Genomic DNA, 21,454 nt, shown 5'->3' with positions numbered 1-21,454 from the left:
ATCCTTGATTTATAATGCAGACTTCCTGTTTCATCTTTAAGCCTCAAGAAACCCCGATGATGACATCACCGGGGTTTATTTCATTTTCTAGACCTCCCTCCATATTTACAGAAGCTGTTACGAGTGAACCGAATTAAGGTTTACGTTTGGAGGAGCGCTCCTTTAAAACCCTGAACAACCTCCGACTCATTCACTCGTGAGAGAAAACAGAAAACAGGATCACACGCACATCTTTTTCCCGTCAGATAAAAGCAGCCGTCGCCGCCGTCCTGCCTCCAGCTGCTGGGAGCCTCATCAATATGCAGCATTTCTGCAGCATTGAGCACCACCAGAGTTTCTGCTTATTTTTAAACACGTTACACGTAGATTTTGCACGGAAAGATTTGGGCACCCCCACCCGCCCCCTCCCCCCCTCCCTGCACCGGTCCAGCTCCAGGCACCGGGCCTCCAGCTGCTCGAAGGGGCCCACGATACATCATCCTGCAGCGGCGCCGCGGTCGCTCTGCATCGGGGGGGTAAAGGGCTCCGTAATGCACTGCGACATCAAAGCGTGATGAACGTGTGTTCGGCACCGAGGGGTAACCGACCGGCGGCTTAAGCAACGGAGGGCCATTACACAACTTAATGGGAATTAATTGCAACGTCTGCAAAATGCTCATTAACATAAACCAGTGAGGTTTTTCTTTTTCTCCCTCAGAGGGGAATCGACATCTTATCAACAGGTGGCCCGTCACTCGCTGCAAAGCTAGATGTGTTACAAAACCTGCACCGGCTGCTTCGTCTGAAACCTGCTGCATTTGGTTGCTCCAGCCTTGTTTTGTTTGGCGTCACACCCATGCAGACTGCCACCGCCTCGCTGCTGAGGAGAGCGTCGCCGTGTCGCTGGGAGTTCAGCACCTTGGACAGCACCATCTGCAGAGAGCAGCCAGGAACTGTGACATCAAGTTGAAAAACAAGATCTCTCTGGAGCCAAAATCCGACTGCACGGATTCACCAGGAGAGTGACCAGGATGTCTGATCTGACCGCAGGTTTCCCTCCATATGACCACAACAGACCGGGAAAAAAACGGGAACACTGACACGATACAAAACCCTGTGATAGAGGACGTGGTGTTAAACCGATGCTTGAACTTTGTCAGAACACCAAACAGCACATTGTGAACTCAGGATTCACAAAATGTAAACAATTAGAGTTGCTTCTCTGTGCCAAAAATATGAAGGAAAAAAACCATGCAGAACTCCATTGGAAATTTGTCTATTTAAGCTTCTGTAGTCTGTGAGCAGTTGTGGCCCACATACATCTAAATATGCACTTTTCTAGTTTATGGATTAGCAGGATATTTATTGCACAGAAAACCAACAAAAAAACTCCCAGCTTTGCAGCCTACCGCCCTTCCAACTATATTCAAGACTGGGGAAACAATTATGGAAGTTTGAAATTTAAGCGATAGTAAACCTTCTTTTCTTGTTGTATGTAAGACGAATTAAAGAGAACAATCTTTGCTTTAATCGGAGATACTGTTTTATGTCCTACATGTTAGTGTCTTCTTGCTGGTGAGAAAGAAACCTTAAATGGACGTATTTTCCAATGGAGTTCGGCCATGGTGATCAGTGTTTAGACTGGAAGGATATGGCCATTCGGTGATCTTTTTGGCATATTTCCGAATGAAATTATCCTCGCTGAAGATGAACAGAGAGCGGTTAACGGTGAGGCAGCTCTGCTTGACTGGGATGGGGTTGTAAATGGCCATGGTCCGGGCTCTCTGGGCTATCGACTGCTTGTACACCCTCGGGCCCCCCGGAAGCCCCGGCGGCCGGACGGCCCCTCTGGCCTGGCCCGCGGGACCGCTGCCCCCGTAGCGGCCGGACACCTCGTCTTCAAAGCGAGCCATTCTGGGTTAGCGCGGATCTTGCTGGAGACACCAAAACTGACGGCAGAAAACAAATGGAGAAGAAGCATCACAACGCACACTGTCGTCCCGTCCGCCGGCAGGTCCTCCAGGTGCGGGTAGCGGCCACGAGCAGGAGAGTCAAACATTCACCACAACGCCAGGACGGAGGAGGAGGCTCTTCTTCATCACTCCGTTAGCTCCTCGCCGCCGTCATGCCGGCGTGAAATTGTTGCTCAAAGTTTAGACGGTCACATCCCATGATGGCTGGTTTTCATGGGTGTTCTTAACCCGCCTGCCTCACCCCTCCTCACCCCGCCTCACCCCGCCTCACCTCCCGGTCCTCGAGGGGAAAAAGATCAACACACACCGGCGTCAACGCTACAAGTCCGCGCTCGGAGGAGGCGCCGTCCACACCAGACTCCGGGTAAAAAACGGCCACTTTAACGCAGAGGGGGGGGGGGGACCGTCACGGTGCCGAGTCGGGACCCGTCACGGTGCCGAGTCGGGACCCGTTTCCCTCCAGAAACCGAACAGCCGCATTTCTGTCCCCTCCTCCCCGAAACAAACCCGCCCGAGTCCGCTGGGGGTTGAACGCCGAAATGACTCTTTGAAGTAGCTCGAGACGCTGAAGAAGCAAAACAATTTAAAACAAGTGGCGCCGCCGTCAGTTTCTTTGTTGTTGTTGTTTCCTCGGTGGAGAAAAGAGAAAATCACGGCGAGCTGCTTGTTTCCACGAAGTCTCCGGTACCGGGAATGAGGGAGACAGACGGCACTTTTCTCCGCCACAGACCCCCACGTGACCGGCAAGACGCCAGCCAGTGGCTCCACCTGGACCGGCCCTGTTTCCATAGCAACAGGGAGGAGAGCGAGCGCGCGTACCGGGGTCAAGTTACGCGCGACGAAAAACGAAGACTTTCCGCAATACTTTCATAATAAGAGCACCTTTACGTACAAACTGAAAATTATTTTGTAAATATGACTCATTAAATCAAGCTGTGTTTAAATATTTACACAACACGAAAGGAGTTGCAATATAACCCAGTATATGTGTAGGGGTGAATGGCTGCCCTGCGTACTCCAAACAGCGGATAGGAGGGAACCAACTTCCGGTAAAAATTTTCAAAATAAGAATAAGTAAACATCTGGTGCAAAAATTCTTATGAGAAAACTAGTTATATCTTTAACCTCGAAATACAAGAAAAAATAGTCGAAATATGATTTAGTAACGGCATTAAGCCATTTGCTTTTTTTGAGTGTTTTATACTGAAAAGAGTTACATTTTTATTACAAAATAAAAGTCAATGAGAAGTCTGAATGAGGGCCTTTTGTTTTAATGCTTCTTCCTGGAATGATCTTCAACGCACTTTAAAAAAATCAATCCTCTGATAAATTATGGCCGAAAATACCTCCGAGCCCAAACTGTAACTGCTTTAACTGATTGTATTGCTGCCCTGTCTGTATATTAGTATTTTAATGTTGCCCGCTATCAAATTTATTGAAGACTTGTCTATATTTTATTGTTTTATTGTCAAGTTATATTCGGTTTATTACATATTTTATTGACGTAAAAAAAAATGTGTTCAACGTAATTTCCGCGTCATTCAAATTGAGTTGTTAACCTCAATGTGTTCCTGAGAATTGAAATAAAGATGAAATGAATGAATGTGACAACAACAAACAAAAAAACAACAGTGAAAAGATGCTTTGAAAAAAAAACTTGCTTTAATTGCTAAGAAGACTTGTGGTAAAAAGCATTAGAAGAGATATCAAGACTACCAAAAATATTACTTCATCTGCAGTGTTAAAAATGTTTAAACCCTCGTTAAAACTGGTTCCACCCACAGAGACGTTTATAGAATAAGTTAGATCCTGTGTGCTCCAACATGATTTGGAGAATCTTTTGTTTTCTGCTTAATTAAAAATGGGGGAATCAGATGAATAAGCCGTCGTTGTTCACCTGCTCTAAGGTTTAAGGGAGGCAGTGTTTGTGACATTTAGTAGAGAAGGGTTTTTCTTTCTATCTGCCGGCGGCCGAGTGACGACACTTCACAGACGCACACTGGCAGCTGAAGTACTTGCTCTTCACCCTCCAGTAGTGATCGCCGTAGTCGAACCTGAAGGGAGGAGAAGACCGCGGCGGCTCGTCAACGTCGTCTGTATTTTACCGGCAGCAGACAGAGCTGAGGATGGTTTTTATTTTTATTTGTTTTATGTTATTCGTCACCACTCACCCGATCTGGTCTCCGGCTTTGATGGGCCGGCTGGAGAAGAAGGCGATCCGGGGGAAGCGCAGGTCCTGGTGCATGGTGAACACCTTCACCGCCAGCAGGTTGGGCTCGCACAGGTGGTTGAGGAAGCGGCCGATGTTGCCGAAGAGTCGGGCGTCGATGCAGTGGACGTCCCCCACCTGAACAAAGAACAAACAATCACCGAGGGTCACACTCCGCTTTTAAATGGACTTTGGGGTCCAAACTGAATCAATAAACAGATTTTTTTTTTTTTTTTTTAATAAAAGGTGCTTCAAAACATCATCAGCAGATCAACCAGACACCATCACTGCTGCTGACGGAGGGAAGACGGTGAGAAACTCTGCAGCGCCACCTCTTGACCAAACGTGACATCACACACACTCGATGACTGTTCCTGAAAATGTCTGCCAGACGTGTCTTTTTATACGACGGCAGAATCACAGAAGACGTTCACATGCAGCTAAAAAATAAAACAATAATTAAACCTGCGAGACGAGATGAGCTCGTGAATAAATGTGAAAAAACACAAAGGATAAACAGTCAAACAATCTAATATGTATTTTACGTGAGTTTTGAGAACATAATCTTAAATTTAATTATAGTGTTACACATATATTTAAATCTTCTTCAAAAAGCCAAAAAATATTCAACCTCCTCAGTCGTTCCTCACTGATATTCTTTGGTCTCTAAATAAAGACTTTCAGTGGGGTTTAAATCCAGGACGGAAACACGAGGACTTTATTCCAGTTATTACAAACCTTCACTCATTCTTCTTCAATTATGTGACGGTAGCTCTTTATATACTTTAGTTCCTGCCATCCTGCAGCTGTTTAAACGTCTGATTAGTCTGAAAGAAACAGGAAAGTTTGCAGACGTGCAGATGTTGCTGCCAACTGGAAACTTAACGTGTTTTGGAAATCATTTTTGTGTCATTTTTATCTGTTTTGAAGTATTTAAATACTTTGAGTCGGCTCTTTAAAAGCTCAGACTGCATAAATTCAGTCCGATTTTAACACGATTTAGACGTTGCAGACACATGATTAACGGAAAAAAAAAAAAAAAAACGCCGGAATATTTCAATAATCTGAGCCTGAAACCGACGTGACCGGGTGGGGTCTGACGGTTCAGGGTGGAAATTACAAACCCAAGTGTTCAGACATTTTCAAAAACATGAAATACGTCATAAGTTTCTGAGGCTGCAGTGAACGAGGAGTGATTCTTACACAAGCAGGTATCAACACGGTCACTGGTGGAAAATCAGTGGAACATAAACCCTGTAACGGAGCTCGCACTCTCAAACAGCATTTTTCTCCTTGATTGCAGCTTTAAAAAAAGCTTTAAAAAAAATTCATGCAAACTAATTGAATCACCTTGTTGTCCAGGGTGAAGAGGAAGGAGTCGTTCTCTCTGGTGTCGGCCTCTGCGTCGGTGACGATCTCCCCGACGTACCTGTGGGAAGCACGGCGAGGAGAAGGAGCTCAGAGCTGCTGCTCAATATTTTATACCCGGAAACACTGAATTCAGAACTCACTCGCAGACGAACGTTCCTTGAGGGATGTCCTGCGTGGCCTTCACTCCCCAGCCCATCTTCTGGGTCCTGAAGAGCTGCAGTCGGGCTCTGAGACCAACAAACAACAAGGTGAGGAAAAACGTGGATATATTTAGTGTTTGAATAAAGTGTAGCAAAAAAATAAATAAAAAAAAGGGGGTGAATGTGCCAACGTGCTGGAAGCAGGCCGTCTACGGTGGCCCGCAGGGTCCAAAACGTGAAAAACATTCACACAAACAGCGATCGTGGTGAAATGTTGTAGAATAGTTCACCTGAGTCCGTTCTGGACCACCCGGTTCCTGCAGGTCCTCCAGCAGGAGCAGGCGTGGTTACACTCGAACAGAACCGGAGGCTCCCGCTGACAGAAGTCCAGAGGTAGTCGACCCTCCTGCACACACACACACACACACACACACACACACACACACGGTCGGTTGCTTTCAAAGAGACGTTTGATTTTTTTTTTTAATTCTATTTAGAAACATATTATTAACTTGTTTAAAAAAAAAAAAAAAAATTAAATCATTCTGTCAAAGTTAAAAATCTTTACACATTTTTTTGCAAATTCGAACATGTATATTTTTTCCACACTGTTGTTTTTATCATACGCAAACATGCATGCGACCAAGTGGAAGTAACCAAAGAGTGTAAAATAAACATGATATGATAAAACTGCACAAGTAATTTTAATATGTTTTTAAATGTAAAGAGAAACTATGTTGTGCAGTTTATTTACAAGAATCAAAATCAAACTTAAACTTTATTTGTGTGTGTGTGTGTGTGTGTGTGTGTGTGTGTGTGTGTGTGTGTGTGTGTGTGTACCTACGCTGTCATACCAACACCGCAGACTGAGCTGTCCACACATGCAGGTGCTGGAGGAGCAGTCGTCGGTGCAGCTGCAATGCTGAGCGACAAAAAAACAACAACAGGGAGCCGTTAAACGTCGGACATTTTCACACTCTGCAGCTTTTATCGTGTTCGACGTTGTTTCACGACGTCTTCGGTAGAAAACAGAGAGGCCTTAGCTCAGACGGTAGAGCGGGTTGAACACTAATCAGAAGGTTGGTGGTTCGATCCCCAGCTCCTCCTGTCCACATGCCTAAGTGTCCTTGAGCAAGACACTGAACCCTAAATCGCTCCCGATGATGAACCATCGGTGTTGTAAGTCGCTTTAGATAAAAGAGTCAGTGAAATGAAATGTAATGTTGTAATGTAAAAAACAGAAAGCCGTGTGATTGTCAGAGCGCCGAGGCGTCACCTGCAGGTGAGTGATGTCCTTGTCGATGTGCAGCGGGGAGGTGACGCAGCTGTCCGGCACGTATTTAAAGTTGTCGGGAAACGGCTCGCCGTCGACACTGTTGACGCAAGCGATGGGGACGACCTCGTAGCCCCGAGAAATGTCCCTGAGAGGAGGAATAAATATCAAGTTCAAAAAAATAAATCACAATAAACCAATAAAAAAAGATGATTTAACAACTAATTGTGATTTCCCAAATCAATATAATTCCACTTGATTCGATTTCCGATACAATATCGACAAGTCTTCACAACAAAATATTCCCTTCCTTTTTTTTATAAGCCCCGCCCACTGAAGCACCATTTACTCGTGTTCAGAATCTCATTGGTTGTACAAAGCGTCAAAATTGCCAACGTGACTTCTGATTGGCTGGTTCTGACTCATCGCTCCATACAGACTGTTTGTCTGTTGTAGGTTGAGGACAGGAAATGGAAGCTCCTATTGGCTCAGTGAGATGTCAATCAAAGCAGCAGCGTAAAGACGCTATCTGACTTTACTCCTGGCGGGAAGTTTGTGTGTATTCTCGATGTTAGAAAAAGTTTCGGACTAAATACTTTACTGGATTGGATTTACTTACTTTGCTGACTGAACCGGACCGTTTGTTGTCAGATCTTTGCCGAACTGAGAATTTACAAACAAGTTACGTCAATACTGCAATCGTTTGTTCGGTGGTGGTCTGATAAAGCTGTTTACTGAACCTGCTGAGGTGACTGTATCTTATCAAACGAATCACAAGAATCTTATCTTTCCACAGACCTCTCATATCACCTATTCACGTGAACTTTAGCTGTGTAGACGAGGAAGTCGATGCTGTTGAAACGCTGATGGCACACGGGTGGGCCGTCAGAACGGTATGGGGTTCTAAAACATCCGTCTCAATATTATTCAAGTGATGATCGATTTGAATAGGAAAATCTATTTTTTAAACCCAGCCTGACTGGAAAGTAAAAAACTTTTTACCAATTCAAAACAAAGATGCAGTGATGTACAGAGATCTGTCTCTTATTGGCTCGATGAGAACAGCTCAACAGCAGATATCGCGTCGCAAAAAAGACGTAACGCCTTTGACCTCAGCTGTCACCGAAACAGAGGCAGGCAGAAACAATCGACCCGCAGAGGAGCCAATGAGATTCACAAACACAGATCAGACAACACACACCGGCTCGCTACATGCAGCGTTAGAAGATCAAAGATTTCTACAGAAACCCTGCGGAGATCTTGCTGCGTACCTGCTGAGGACCCTCTCTCCGTGGAAGTCCCGCCCCCTCCTGGCGTCCGTCAGCTTCTTGTTGGTGTTGAGGGCCGTCCACACCTTGGAGCCGCAGGCGCAGCAGTCCAGGGTGGTCTCGCCCTCCCTGTTCCTCTGACTGACGTCGGCTCCGCGGGACAGAAACAACCTGCGGACGGAGGACGAGGCGAGACATCGATAAACACCCGAGATGAGACAACAACAACAACTAAAAACGTGTTGCCGTGACGTCACACTCACATCACACACTCCAGGTGGTTCTCTCTGGCGGCGACGTGGAGCGGCGAGTCGCCGTGAACGTTGACGGCGGTCAGGTCGCAGCGAGCCTCCAGCAGAGTCTGAGCGATGTCGTCGCAGCCCGACAGAGCCGCCCAGTGCAGGCAGACGTTCTCCTCCTGATGAGGGGCGGGTCAGAGGTCAGAGGTCACACGAGGAGAAGCTTTACATGCACGGTGCTCCAGTTTTGTTCTCTAATTTGAGTATCTCGTTATGAAGTCGTTAGGAGACGCGGTTTCTCACGCGAGTTCACCAAATTATCGATTTGAAATGTTTTTAAAGCTCTTTATGGTTTCAGTCCGTCTTATTCATAAGATCTGCTTTTATTGTACGAGCCTTTTTTGAACTCTGGTACGAACCTTTTAATTAATCCACGAGTAAAAAACAAAAAACACGGTGAGGCACTTTAGTTTTTATGGTCATCGCATCTGGAACGATGCATTTTTTAGTGTAAACTCAATACTTACCTTTTTAATATGATTTTTATTTATTTCATATTTTACTTAATTATTCATTCATACAATTAACCTAAGCAGTTTATTCAGATTTTAATTTAATTTGTATAGTTGTTTACTATTTAAGTATTATTTTGAGAGTTTTCATCTTTTTGATTTATTTCACTATTTATTTATCAGCGTGTTCTGCTCCGTGAAAGTGTGTGTGTGTGTGTGTTTGTGTGTGTGTGTGTGTGTGTGTGTGTGTGTGTGTGTGTGTGTGTGTGTGTGTGTGTGTGTGTTGTGTGTGTGTGTGTGTGTGTGTGTGTGTGTGTGTGTGTGTGTGTGTGTGTGTTCTCCAACCTTGTCCCTGATGTTGACGTCGGCTCCTTTGTCCAGCAGCAGGCGGACCAGCTCCATGTGTTTGTACTCGATGGCCCAGGTGACGGGAGTCCAGCCACCGTCGTCCTGCACCAACACACACACACACACACACACACACACACACACACACACACACTTTGGTAGCCCCACGACGTCAGTGATGTGTGTATGTGTGTGTGTGTGTGTGTGTTTGTGTGTGTGTGTTTGTGTGTGTGTGTGTGTGTGTGTGTGTGTGTGTGTGTGTGTGTTGTGTGTGTGTGTGTGTGTGTGTGTGTGTGTGTGTGTGTGTTTACCTGGCCGTTGATGTGTTTGGATGCCTTGGCGAGCAGGTGATGGACGATGTCGTAATGTCCTAGTTTAGCTGCCAGATGCAGACAGGTGAAGCCGGTGGCATCCTGGGATGACGACAATGATTGACATTGAACAATAGGACACTGCTGCCACGGCGACCGCACAACAGACTGAACCCTCTCCGACTCTCTGGAGGAGCTCCGCCTCGCAGACGTCAGGTTAATTAACCTTTTTCATAACGTTAATGAGAGTGCTTCTGAGGACTCTTTATACTCCGTGGCGCTCTAATCTCAGGCTGTAGTTACATAAATAAAGGATCAGATGAATATGAGCTGCAGATTCATAACCTATTCAGACCCTTTTCTCACTTTATTTATTATTCACTCTAAATGGATTTCTATGTTCTTGGTCATCCGTCCCCTTTTTGTGAACTCGATATCTCAAAAACGCCTCGAGGGAATATGCTCAAAATTGTCAAAACTGATTGAACAGATGAACTGACTCAATTTTAGAGAGAGGGGGAGAGGGGGTGGAGGTCAAAGGTCACCGTGACCACGGGTCCCTCTCATCTAGTCTGGAGGACCCGCTGACCGCTGACCCACCTTGTGGCCGACGGCGGCGCCGGCTCTCAGCAGGTACTTCACCGTGTCCAGGTGGTTGTTCTCACAGGCGGCCATCAGCGGCGTCCGCTGCTCCTCATCCAACATGTCCAGGGAGGCTCCGGCCTGAGCGGACACACACACACACACACACACACACACACACACACACACACACACACACACACACACACACACACTTTTTTCAAGATCTGCGATGCAATTTGCATCAGATTTTTTTGGGGGGGGTAAAATTACAGGTGGAGAATTATTTGTATTTAATTTTTTTAACTAGAAACTGCACACAACAGAAATAACTGGAAATATGTGAATCATTAGAGAAAAATGGGTCTTAAAATATCAATTAAAAAATGTCATAAAGTATTCCAGAGATTGGTAGAATTTGTCTTAATTATTGTGATCCCAAGACTTTATAAATCAATAGAATATGTCACTTTCCCAGAGATGCTCAAACTCCTCCACATATCTCGTCTCTGACTGAAAATTAGTCTCCTGCTGACTCCCTTACACTTGAGACGGGAGTCATTTCCTCCGCAAAGAAAGTTAATTAAAAAGCTTTTAATCAGAGGCTTGAAAAGTGAGAAATCAGACTTTTAGTTTTCCCGCTCTGAGACCCTTCATAAAAAAAGATGTCCTCACCTGGACCAGCATGTGGCAGACCTCCTGGTGGCCCTCGGCCGCTGCTGCGTGAAGCGGCGTCCGCTTGTTCTGGCCCTCCATCAGAAAGTTGGGGTCCTTCCCCTCAACTGTAACACACACACACACACACACACACACACACACACACACACACACACACACACACACACACACACGGGTCTCACACAGATGCTAACAAACACACACACACACAGTTGGAGTCGCTGCAGCTGCTTTACTGAGTTACCCAGAAGGTGGATGACCTTCTGCAGGTCTCCCTGCTTGGCGGAGATGTACAGCTGCCGGGCCGGGTACTTCACTTTCTTTGGTTTCAGGCTGAAAAGAACGACAGCTTCAATCAGTTATTCGTATCAGATGTGAGCTGATGAGAAAACGCTTCCTGTTCTTCGCCGTACTTCTCGTCATCCAGAGCCATCAGGATGCTCTCCAGGGACTCTTTAGGAAGTCTGTCTGCAGCGTGCAGCACCGCCTCCTTCAACCTGCAGGGGGCGCACAAGCTGTGAGTTTGGGAGTTTCTTTTGTGAACTTTAGTGAGCAAAATTGAAATATATAAATTCAGACAATTACTCGACATTATATCACATAAAAAAAAACAGTTGAGTTGATTTTGATAAGCAAGGAAGGAAACAAATAATATAATATATTCCATTAATATAAGATTATGATGAGAAAGAGAACTTCCATAAGTCGGACAGTCTTGTTACCTGCTCGGACTCTCGTCTCGGCCTCTCAGCGGCTCGCTGCTCTTCTTCGCTCTGAGGATCTGCGGGACGGCCGGCGTGGTCGGGACGGACGGCAGCGCGGCCACGGTGGGGACGGCGGGCAGCGACGGCCCCGGGTTGGACCTGGGCACGGAGGGCGACGGGTCGCGCTTCGGCACGGTGGTCTCCTTCGCCCCGCCGGCGTCCTCTCCGCAGTGAGGGCAGAACCGGTGGTCCTTCAGGATGGAGGCGCAGTCACGGTGGAAGCGGTGGGAGATGCTGCCGTACGGCCGGCACTCCATGAAGCTGCCCTGAGAGGGGGCGGAGCCAGAAAACACGGCGGTGAGGGCAACGAAAACAAAACAACAAAAAAACACTCTGCGGGACAAAAACTACGCTGCAAATAAAACGTCGCGTCGCCTCACCGTCCGGAGGAAGAGTCCGCAGCCGGGGCAGCACTGGTGCTTCACCATGCCGGCCCGGTGGTCCTCACACAGAACCATCAGGTGCACCGTGTTGGACGGTCGCATCATCTCCTGCTTCATCACTCTCCTCTGGCAGCGACTCAGCTGAGGACAAACGAAACGTCACAACCAACAGACTAAAGATTTGATCACTTCTCTTTTAGTTTCATCACATTACTGAGTGTCGTTCACGTCTTTCAGTAATATTTAATTTATAGGATGAAAGTCAGCTTTGGTTTATGTCATTAGAACACAGGAAATATGTTTTATTCATTTTAAGCTAATAAAACTACAACCTTCACATTACAGAAATAACAAACAAAAAAAAGTTAGGATAGTTTCATAGTTTGAAGAAATTATTCACATGGAAACATGCTAAATATTAAAATTAAGTCCAGTTGTTTCTTGTCATATTAATAAAAACAACTGTTCCCACCCTCAAACACTTTAATTAATTAATACATTAATAAATGTAATGAAGCTGTTTCTGTTTGTGCTGACTGGTCTTTTTTTGTGTGACTGTTGCAATCAGAAATGTTTTATTTACATGTGGAGAAGTGGAGAATTTTGAGTTTTTGTAAACTACAACCTGCACATAACAGAAATAATTAAATAATTATTAGAGAAAATATCAATTGAAAAAATGTCATAAAAAGTCTGTGACTGCTTAATAAGAGTACAGAAGCTTTAAATGCTTGATAACTGGTGTAAATCAGCTTCTGTGTGTTTTCTTCATATCGAATATATAAACTGAGAAACTACTAAAAGGAAAAAAAGACTTGAAAAGTTGTTGATTCAATTTAAAGAAAAAACAAAAACAAATCCCAGCAGAGTTGAAGCTTGTTTTTCATTCTGCAGTGTTTTTTACTGGTAAACAAGCTTCTGAGAACTGAACGTGATGTTTTTCAATCTCATTTTGAATTAAATAAAACATGAATCCTTCCTCACCACTCCGTCGCAGCTCTCGGTGGCCATGCACATCTGATCCTGCGACGACGGACTCCCGCCGCCGCCGGGCGTCTCCATGCGACAGCAGCACAGAGGCAGCTCCTCCGCCAGGTCGGACTCCGTCACCTCAGCAGCTACACACACACACACACACACACACACACACACACACACACACACACACACACTGTTACTCCACTCCCAGATCTCCCATGTGAGCCATTAAACCTCTGTGGCGGATGCAGGTTGCCGTGACGACCTGACAGCGACGGGGACAGCAGCTCCTCCTGGGCCTTCAGGTCCAGGCAGTCCAGAGCCAGCTCTGTGTACTCGACACGGCCGCCCTCCTCCTCCTCCTCCTCCTTCTGCACCTCCAGATGTTCGCTCCTGACGGACGTGACCTCCTGCGGGGCCTCCAGGAGGATCGCCGGTTTCTCCTCTTCTGCTCCTCCAGCTCGGCTCTTCTCCTCGCCAGCTCCTCTCACCTCCTCTTTCTGATTAAAAAAAACAAGGAATGATGACAGTTAAAAAGTCTGTAAGTTCTGTAGTGAAGAAGATCTTGTGAGAACCTGTTGGCAGGTTTTTACATGACGAGAGCAGTTTTTCAAATTAAAACGATGACATAGGTTCATGTAGAACACAAAGTGGATATAAATGTGCTTTTTTATATTTTAATGAAAGAAGTCATCACTTCCTGTGACAACAAGCAGACCGCACATCCAAGAAACATCTGGGAATATTTCCGGTGTCATTTTTTATTTTCTGAACTTAAAGAACCATCTGGAGGCTCAAAATAAAAAATTAAAAAATGTCAAAACAATAGGCGACATCTGCTTTAAAGGCTTTTTAAATCTGATTAATTAAATCTTTCAGCTGGAAGTCTGTATCAACTTTTCAACTAAAGCAGAGAAGTGTTTCGATCAGTCGCCTAATTCTACATATTTTTTTTAAAAAAACACATTTCCCACAAACCCCGCCCACTTCCTGTTTTGCTGTTTTCTGTGGTTTGTTTTGATGATGATGAGAGGATGAAGGTATTTTTGTCAATAAAGACTTTGTGCTGCGATGCCTCTATTAAGTAACTTTTATTTTGGCAGGAACTGTGGTCATTATTTCCTGCGGGGGACTGATGAATAAAATGGACCTGCCTTCACCTGTGGTTTCAGCGCCTTGGACTTCTTTTTGGGGACCAGGTTGTACATTCCCATCTTCCTCTTCCTCCTCTTTCCAGCTGTGAAAAAAGCACAATCATATAATAGTATCATGAAAACAGGAAGTTCATAAATATTATATTACATAAAGCTGACACTTTTATCCAAAGTGAGTTACAACACAATTTTAGGGTTCAGTGTCTTGCTCAAGGACGCTTGGGCATGTGGACAGGAGGGGCTGGGATTGAACCACCGACCTTCTGATTAGTGTGCAACCCACTCTACCAACTGAGCTACAGCCTCCCAACGTAAATAATACATAATAAATAAATGAACAGAAGAAGAAAACGTTGTTATGAAATGATGAATCTCAGTGAAAACTTCTGATTCGCTGCAGCTTCAACAAGGAAATAAAATGAGTGAAATGTGGATCCAAACAATAAAACAAAAGTGTTCTGGATCAGTAAAAGGTTTTATAGCAGCTGATAAAGTCTGAGGGTGATGGACCGACCCGTCGGAGGTTTGACGGACGGTTTCCTCTCGCTGCCTTTCTGAAGCTCCGTTTTCACCGGCGGTCCGAACTTCATCGACTCCGTCTGGGACGACTTCGTCGCTTTCTTACCGGGCGGCTTCAGAGGGAACGAAAAGACAACGTGCTTCGTTATTGATTTCAATAAAAAGAGGAAACGGAAGGAAAGAACAGAGAAGTTATCACAGTTAGATTTATATGTGCATTAAAACTGTCTAAGATTTTACACCTGTTTTACAGTCACACTGATCAGAAACTGTTTTTATTATATCAAGAATTAATCATGAAGCATGAAATTGATAAACAAATAAATGAAAGGATGAATCATTTGTTATGAATGTCACAACATTAGAGCTGAATCTACTGCGATTTTTTTTTTTTTTTATAAATCCTAAATAACTTTTATCAATACTGTTACAGGCTGGAAAAAATATTTAAGACCTTTATTAATGAAATTTAAAACTTAATACCTTTTTAACAAATTGAAATCCAAGTTTTAGAGTCCTACAGGAACCCTGATGTGATGACAGATTATGAATCTGTGTTTAATCTCCATTAATACAGATTAATTTAAAACCTTTATATTAAATTAATAATCTCTACCTCCTGACCACTTTTATTGTGAAGGTCTCTGTCCGAAGACTTTACTCTCTTCTTGTCTATCGTTTTATTTCAGTTTATTGATTCTAAATTGATGTTTTAAAAACTCCCAGAAGTAAACACTCAACTTATATTAAGTATTAAAAATACTGTTTCACCTTTTCAAAATAAAAGACATGTTTACCTTGACGACCAGAGGACTTGGTTTCTGTCCTGCTGCCGATGGTGCCGAACCTGAACCGGACGTTTGTTTGTCTGAGCTCCCGGCGGCGGCAGCAGGTCTGTCTCTGACAGCAGGACCCATCAGACCTCCAAGCGAGCCCAGAAACAGGCCTCCAGGAGACGCCAGCGGTTTCCCGTGAGCTGCTGCTGGTCGTCGGCTGCCGACGATGGGGGAGCTGTGGAAGGGAGTTATCGCCACCCGGAGCCTCTGGCTGCTCTGCACCGCTTGTCCTCGGGCACCCGACGGCGTCCTGGAGGCGGGACTGGAGGGTCTCCGGCCCGGCGCCGGCCCCTCGTGGGCTCTGCTCTGATCCATGAGGAGGAGGAGGGGGAGGGGGGGGGCTGGTTGTCAAAGCTGCTCGGACTGTGTTGTTGTTGTTGTTGTTGTTGTTGTTTTTCAGCAGCACCTGAAAGCTGAAGGAGATCAAATCAGAATGAGGCTCCTCCTCCTCCTCCTCCTCCTCCTGGTGTCTTTACACCGGCTCCCCGTCAGACACCTGTCTTCATCCAAGGACCCACAGCAGGTCTCTGACGTCTTTAAGATCCGGGTTTGTTCATCTATACAGACTAAAAACAGGGAGATGGAGAATTCAAAGTTGTTCCTCGTAAAGTTTTTGTCACTGTAGAATCCTTCTTTATATATATTTATGTGTATATATATATATATATATATATATATATATATATATATATATATATATACCTATTTCCTATTTTCTGTGTGTCTCTATCAGCCTCACCTTTTGTTTATTGCAAAGCATTTTGTAACATAAATAAAGTTGCACACACGTGGTCTCAAAGTGAATGACTGTAAGGAACATATTAATGTGCACATGCGGGACAATGAACGGTGCAGCACATCTTCACGTGACAATCAGGTTTAAAACTTCTGGCAAAAAAGTAATCAATAAGTTTTCCTATAATGTCACGTGACATCGCTGCTGCAAACACGTTCACCATCAGCTGTTCATTTGTGTCTGCACGTGTGTGTCTTGTTAATCAAACTTTTATGTTCAAGATCCCGACGGGTTACCAGTCCCCCCCCCCCCCTCCTCCCCTCCCCCCTCATGTGTTAGCACGCGCACCCGGTCCCAGAGCTAACCATTTATTACACGGAGGGACATTTGCCAGCGGTGTGAAAAAGAAGCCCAGCAGGTCATTTAAAAACATTTATCGTTGAAGTGAAGATATTTCCAGAGCCTGGAGTTACTCCTCTAACCATCTGCATGGAAACAGAGTCAGTATACAGACTGATAAATACGATTTTTAACCCGTTTACCACGTCGCGACTCTTGTTTTCAAGTCAGGCAGCAGGCCGGCAGCCATCTTTGTTTTGATTCGTAAACAAGGGACGCAACTTGGGAAACAAGTTTTAAAAACCTGTTCATCTCTCAGCAGGATGACCGGTTCTTCACCCGGACAGGTAGAGAGCGTTTTAAGGATTATGTAGATACTTGCAACGTGATGGCGAATGTTTTTTAAAGCGACTTTCTGCGTCTTTCAAATGTCGCTCCTTACTTTACTGAATGGTTAGCTCCGTTAGCAAGATATATGCTAATCCGTGAGGGGCTCAAATTGGGTTAAAGATGGAAGAAAGGCGCCGCGGAGCTCCGCCCGGCGGGGCGGCGGGCCGGGCGGGGAGCCGCGGCGGACAAACCGAGGGCTTTCTGCGGGCTACAAAACATCACCGAGAGGGAACACAGCCGCGGTGGAAAAGTTGAGCAGCAGACTTTCATCCTACCAGCTCGAGTCGGTGTATCCGAGCGAAGGTGGGATTGGTTACCGGAAGACGAGACTTTCCACTTCCGCACAAGCACGTGACCTGCTGCGTTCGCGCTGCTTTCAGTCCTGACGGATTCAGGGGAAAAACCAAAAAAAGACTTAATTTCATGCGTTATACAGCCTCGACAGGAACAACGAAAACAAGCTGGGTGCCCGTTTTTAAACCGATATGAACCACAAAGAACGCAAGAAGTAAAACAAACTACAATAACCGTGTTTTAACCGTAAAATAAACAACACTTGAGAGCGAAAACGGAAGTGGGTAACAGCGAATCCTCTTGCTGTTAGATAATAACATCAAGTCGTTTTGAGAAAAATATGTATTTTTTTATTATTATATTCTGACAGAAAGAAGTTTAAATATTGTTTAAACAATCGAAACAATGCAAAACCATACTTAATTGTAAATAAATGTTGAAAAATGTGAAGGTTTCAGAGTTTCACTCTTTGATGGCATGTCATTCTGTCAGTGGAAAACATACAGCGTTATATTAGTGTGAATGCTGCTTTTCAATGTATTTATACTTTTTGTTTTTAAATATACCTTCTATGCAATAAGCTTTTTAAACCTTCGTTGCTTTGACTAATGAAATCAAAAGTGCAAGGTGGGATTTGAACCATCAATCCAGACTTTGAAGAAAAGTGTATGTTCCTCTGCACAACTGCAGTGCTGGACTCTACTGAATTTGTTACAGTACAGGTAAAAAAAAACCCGGACATAATACCAATTAAAACTGCAAGCAGTGATATACGGGCCCTCGCACTCCGGCCCGCCGCCTCCCCGCTTGAAGTTGCTATTTTGTTTCGTTTCCTGTCTCCAGCAGGGGGCGCTGGCGAGCCGTTTGGCCACGCCGACTCGCAAAACACATCAGATGTATCGTCTCACCACGCCGGATGTATGTCACACGTTTCGTGAGGTTTCAAGCATCCTTTGACCTTAAACATCAACTTCCTGTGTCACAGCGAGACATCCAACTTTTCCGCATCGTCACGGCGACACCCATTGACAAAGTCGAACGAATGTCTCAATATATCATCAACTACATGTTTAGGTTATTGTGACCCGACTTTACATTCATGGGATCAACCAGCTCAACGTAGAATGTGAAAGTATGAAAAGTGTCATTTCCAGTGGCCAACAGGGGGCGCTATGACTATGAGTGAATATTACCCCACAGGGGTCTTCAGGGCGGGGCTGTTATCATACCTGTGATGTTTGGAGAAGGTCGGTCCATGTACATAAGATTTAAAGCAACTCGTAGTTTCATGGCGAGACGCTCAAAATGGCCGCCTCTCACGGGCACACACATCGATGAAAACGAATTATTTTGATGACTTTTAATCCCAAACATGTTTTCTATCCAGAGAAACTAAATTCAAGTCGGTCCGACAAAATCCCTCGGAGGAGTTCGACAAAGTACGTGTCAGAATCGGCCGAAATATGATCAAAAAGTCATACAGGCATGTCGTCCGAAAAATTATCAGTCATATTTTATTGATCGCTTTATATCAGACATGCTATAAGTATGACTTCCAACACACACGGTTTACCCGCCGAGGTAATACACGAGGTTCACAGCTTACCCGCCGAGGTAACACACGAGGTTCACGGAGGGCGAGACCCCCTAAGGTGAATCCCTGTAAGGGTAAGCCACAGCCACAAACCAAAGGTAAAAAAAAGAAGTCCAAAAGAGACTTTTTTTTTTCATTGTGTACTGGTTGAGTTGCCTCAGTGTAATTTGAGGCATGTCAGTTCAGAAAAAGGTCATACTCCAAAAAGTCATAAAAATGTCATACTATAATGTGTCTAAAATATGGAAAAAGAAATTCCAAAATATGATCAAAAAGTCACTATAGCATGTCGTCCGAAATATAATAAAAAAAAAAAAAGTCATATTTTGCACGACATGCTATAAGTATGACTTCCGTTCAAGTTATGGAAGCCAGCATAGTGGTGCACCTGTCAGCGTTGTCGTCTCTCAGTCTGAAGGTACCAGGTTCAATTCCCACCTGCAGCGTTATATGTGGAATTTGCATGTTCCTGCAAAACTAATAACCTGAAAGTAAAGTTTGTCATCCATAATATGGATGATTAACTTATGCATGTAGTCCATAATGTAAAACATTACATTCAAGCAAGAACATGCAATAAGCAGTTTCATTCTTTTGCTTGCACTTTGCGGTTTTATTTTTTTCAATTTAGAATATATGTATGAAGTCCTATCTAAACTATTTTTGTCGTAACTTGAAGAAAGACATTATAATTAAGAATTAAAACTGCAACCTATAACTCCACCGTCCAACAAATATTCATTCAAATGCGACCAAATTTGCCGTAGACATTCTTTGGATAGTAGATATACGTGTTTTCAAGGGGGTCTGCAGTGATTTTAAATATCTTCCTGTAATGTGTTGTGAATGCAAAACTTTTTCAATTTCTCCAAACGTTTCAACTTCTTTAAAAGTTGAATCACCATCAAGAGGTGGAATCTGAACCTTTAATAACAACCTTGGTGAATTTAGTCACCATTTTTGGCAATTCACACGTTGTACTTTAACGAACTCCTCCCACAGAATTTTTTTCGGACCGACTTGAAATTGAGTCTGTGCACTTTGAACATGTTTGGAATTAAAAGTTATCAAAATAATTTGCTTTAGTCGATCGGTGTGCCCGTGGCGTTGTGGACAAAAAGTGACCCAAAAGTCACGCTATGACATGTTGTTCAAAAAATAACCGGCATTTTCAAAGCCAGAAATTACTAATGTCCTTTTTTGTAAGTCATGACAAAAGGAGGGAGTTGAACCCAAAACCTTCTGGCTGAGAGGCAACAACGCTAACCACTGCGCCAACAATTTTCCCAAGAGTTAGGCAGCATTGTGAAAAATCTTTGGCTCACTGCAACCTATATCTCCACTGTCCACAAATATTCATCCAAATGTGACCAAAATTGCCGCAGACATTCTTTGGATAGTAGATATACGTGTTTTCAAGGGGGTCTGCAGTGATATTAAATATCTTCCTGTAATGTGTTGTGAATGCAAAACTTTTTCAATTTCTCCAAACGTTTAAACGTCACTAAAAGTTGAATCACCATCAACAGGTGGAATCTGAACCATTAATATCAACCTTGGGGAAGTCGAATCTTTTTCCTGTTGAGTTAACCAGACTGTCGGCTGAGTCTCTGGAAGCTCTGAGTGAACTCCGTGGTACACTTTCTCCTGCCACGACTCATTCTCCGCCACCGAAGATAGTCCTGTGGTCTACGACGCCGACTCCGAGCTGGAACCGACCTCATGAAGACACGGGTTCGAGCCCCGCCAAGGTAACACAACACACACGGTTTACCCGCCGAGGTAATACACGAGGTTCACAGCTTACCCGCCGAGGTAACACAAGGTTCACGGTTTACCCGCCGAGGTAACACACGAGGTTCACGGTTTACCCGCCGAGGTAACACAAGGTTCACAGTTTACCCGCCGAGGTAACACACGAGTTTCACGGTTTACCCGCCGAGGTAACACACGAGTTTCACGGTTTACCCGCCGAGGTAACACACGAGGTTCACGGAGGGCGAGACCTCCTAAGGTGAGTCCCTGTAAGGGTAAGCCACAGCCACAAACCAAAGGTAAAGAAAAGAAGTCCAAAAGAGACTTTTTTTTTTCATTGTGTACTGGTTGAGTTGCCTCAGTGTAATTTGAGGCATGTCAGTTCAGAAAAAGGTCATACTCCAAAAAGTCATAAAAAGTCATACTGTAACATGTCGTCCGAAATATGATCAAAAAGTCATATTTTGCACGACATGCTATAAGTATGACTTCCGTTCAAGTTATGGAAGCCAGCATAGTGGTGCACCTGTCAGCGTTGTCGTCTCTCAGTCTGAAGGTACCAGGTTCAATTCCCACCTGGAACGTTATATGTGGAATTTGCATGTTCCTGCAAAACTAATAACCTAAAAGTAAACTTTGTCATCCATAATATGGATGACTAACTTATGCATGTAGTCCATAATGTAAAACATTACATTCAAGCAAGAACATGCAATAAGCCGTTTCATTCTTCAAAATTTTACGAGTGAGAAATGCTTAAAAACGTATTTGTAATTAATATTTACCTCTAACATAAAATACTTAAAAGACAGTCGATTCACTTTTTCAA

The 21,454-nt window shown here is 44.3% G+C and overlaps 1 protein-coding gene across 2 annotated transcripts; it reads right to left on the bottom strand.

Annotated features, from left to right (window-relative positions):
* Positions 1–3,595: 3,595 nt before the first annotated feature.
* On the bottom strand, positions 3,596–17,313 carry ehmt1a (euchromatic histone-lysine N-methyltransferase 1a). Of its 2 annotated transcripts, XM_069166197.1 has the most exons (23): positions 17,258–17,313; positions 15,479–15,930; positions 14,677–14,794; positions 14,169–14,245; positions 13,274–13,508; positions 13,015–13,148; positions 12,028–12,171; positions 11,606–11,913; positions 11,297–11,380; positions 11,128–11,216; positions 10,881–10,987; positions 10,224–10,346; positions 9,624–9,725; positions 9,310–9,414; positions 8,477–8,631; positions 8,217–8,384; positions 6,949–7,093; positions 6,517–6,594; positions 5,963–6,078; positions 5,673–5,759; positions 5,512–5,590; positions 4,124–4,299; positions 3,596–4,006 (listed from the first exon to the last, which is right to left on the bottom strand). In XM_069166197.1, exons 2-23 carry the CDS (start codon positions 15,830–15,832, stop codon positions 3,910–3,912), a joined length of 3,081 nt encoding a protein of 1,026 aa, XP_069022298.1. In that variant the 5' UTR covers positions 15,833–15,930; positions 17,258–17,313; the 3' UTR covers positions 3,596–3,909. The 2 variants fall into 2 exon arrangements, with proteins under 2 accessions (XP_069022298.1, XP_069022299.1); XM_069166198.1 differs by lacking the exon at positions 17,258–17,313 and having other exon boundaries at positions 15,479–16,117.
* Between the last annotated feature and the right edge of the window lie 4,141 nt (positions 17,314–21,454).

The sequence above is a fragment of the Embiotoca jacksoni genome, unplaced genomic scaffold (genome assembly GCF_022577435.1).
Source record: "Embiotoca jacksoni isolate LCO1_2020_lvr unplaced genomic scaffold, fEmbJac1.0.p SCAF_37, whole genome shotgun sequence".
NCBI lineage: Eukaryota > Metazoa > Chordata > Actinopteri > Embiotocidae > Embiotoca > Embiotoca jacksoni.
The sequence above is the reverse complement of the archived record's forward strand: the minus strand, read 5'-3'. Positions and strand labels throughout refer to the sequence as shown.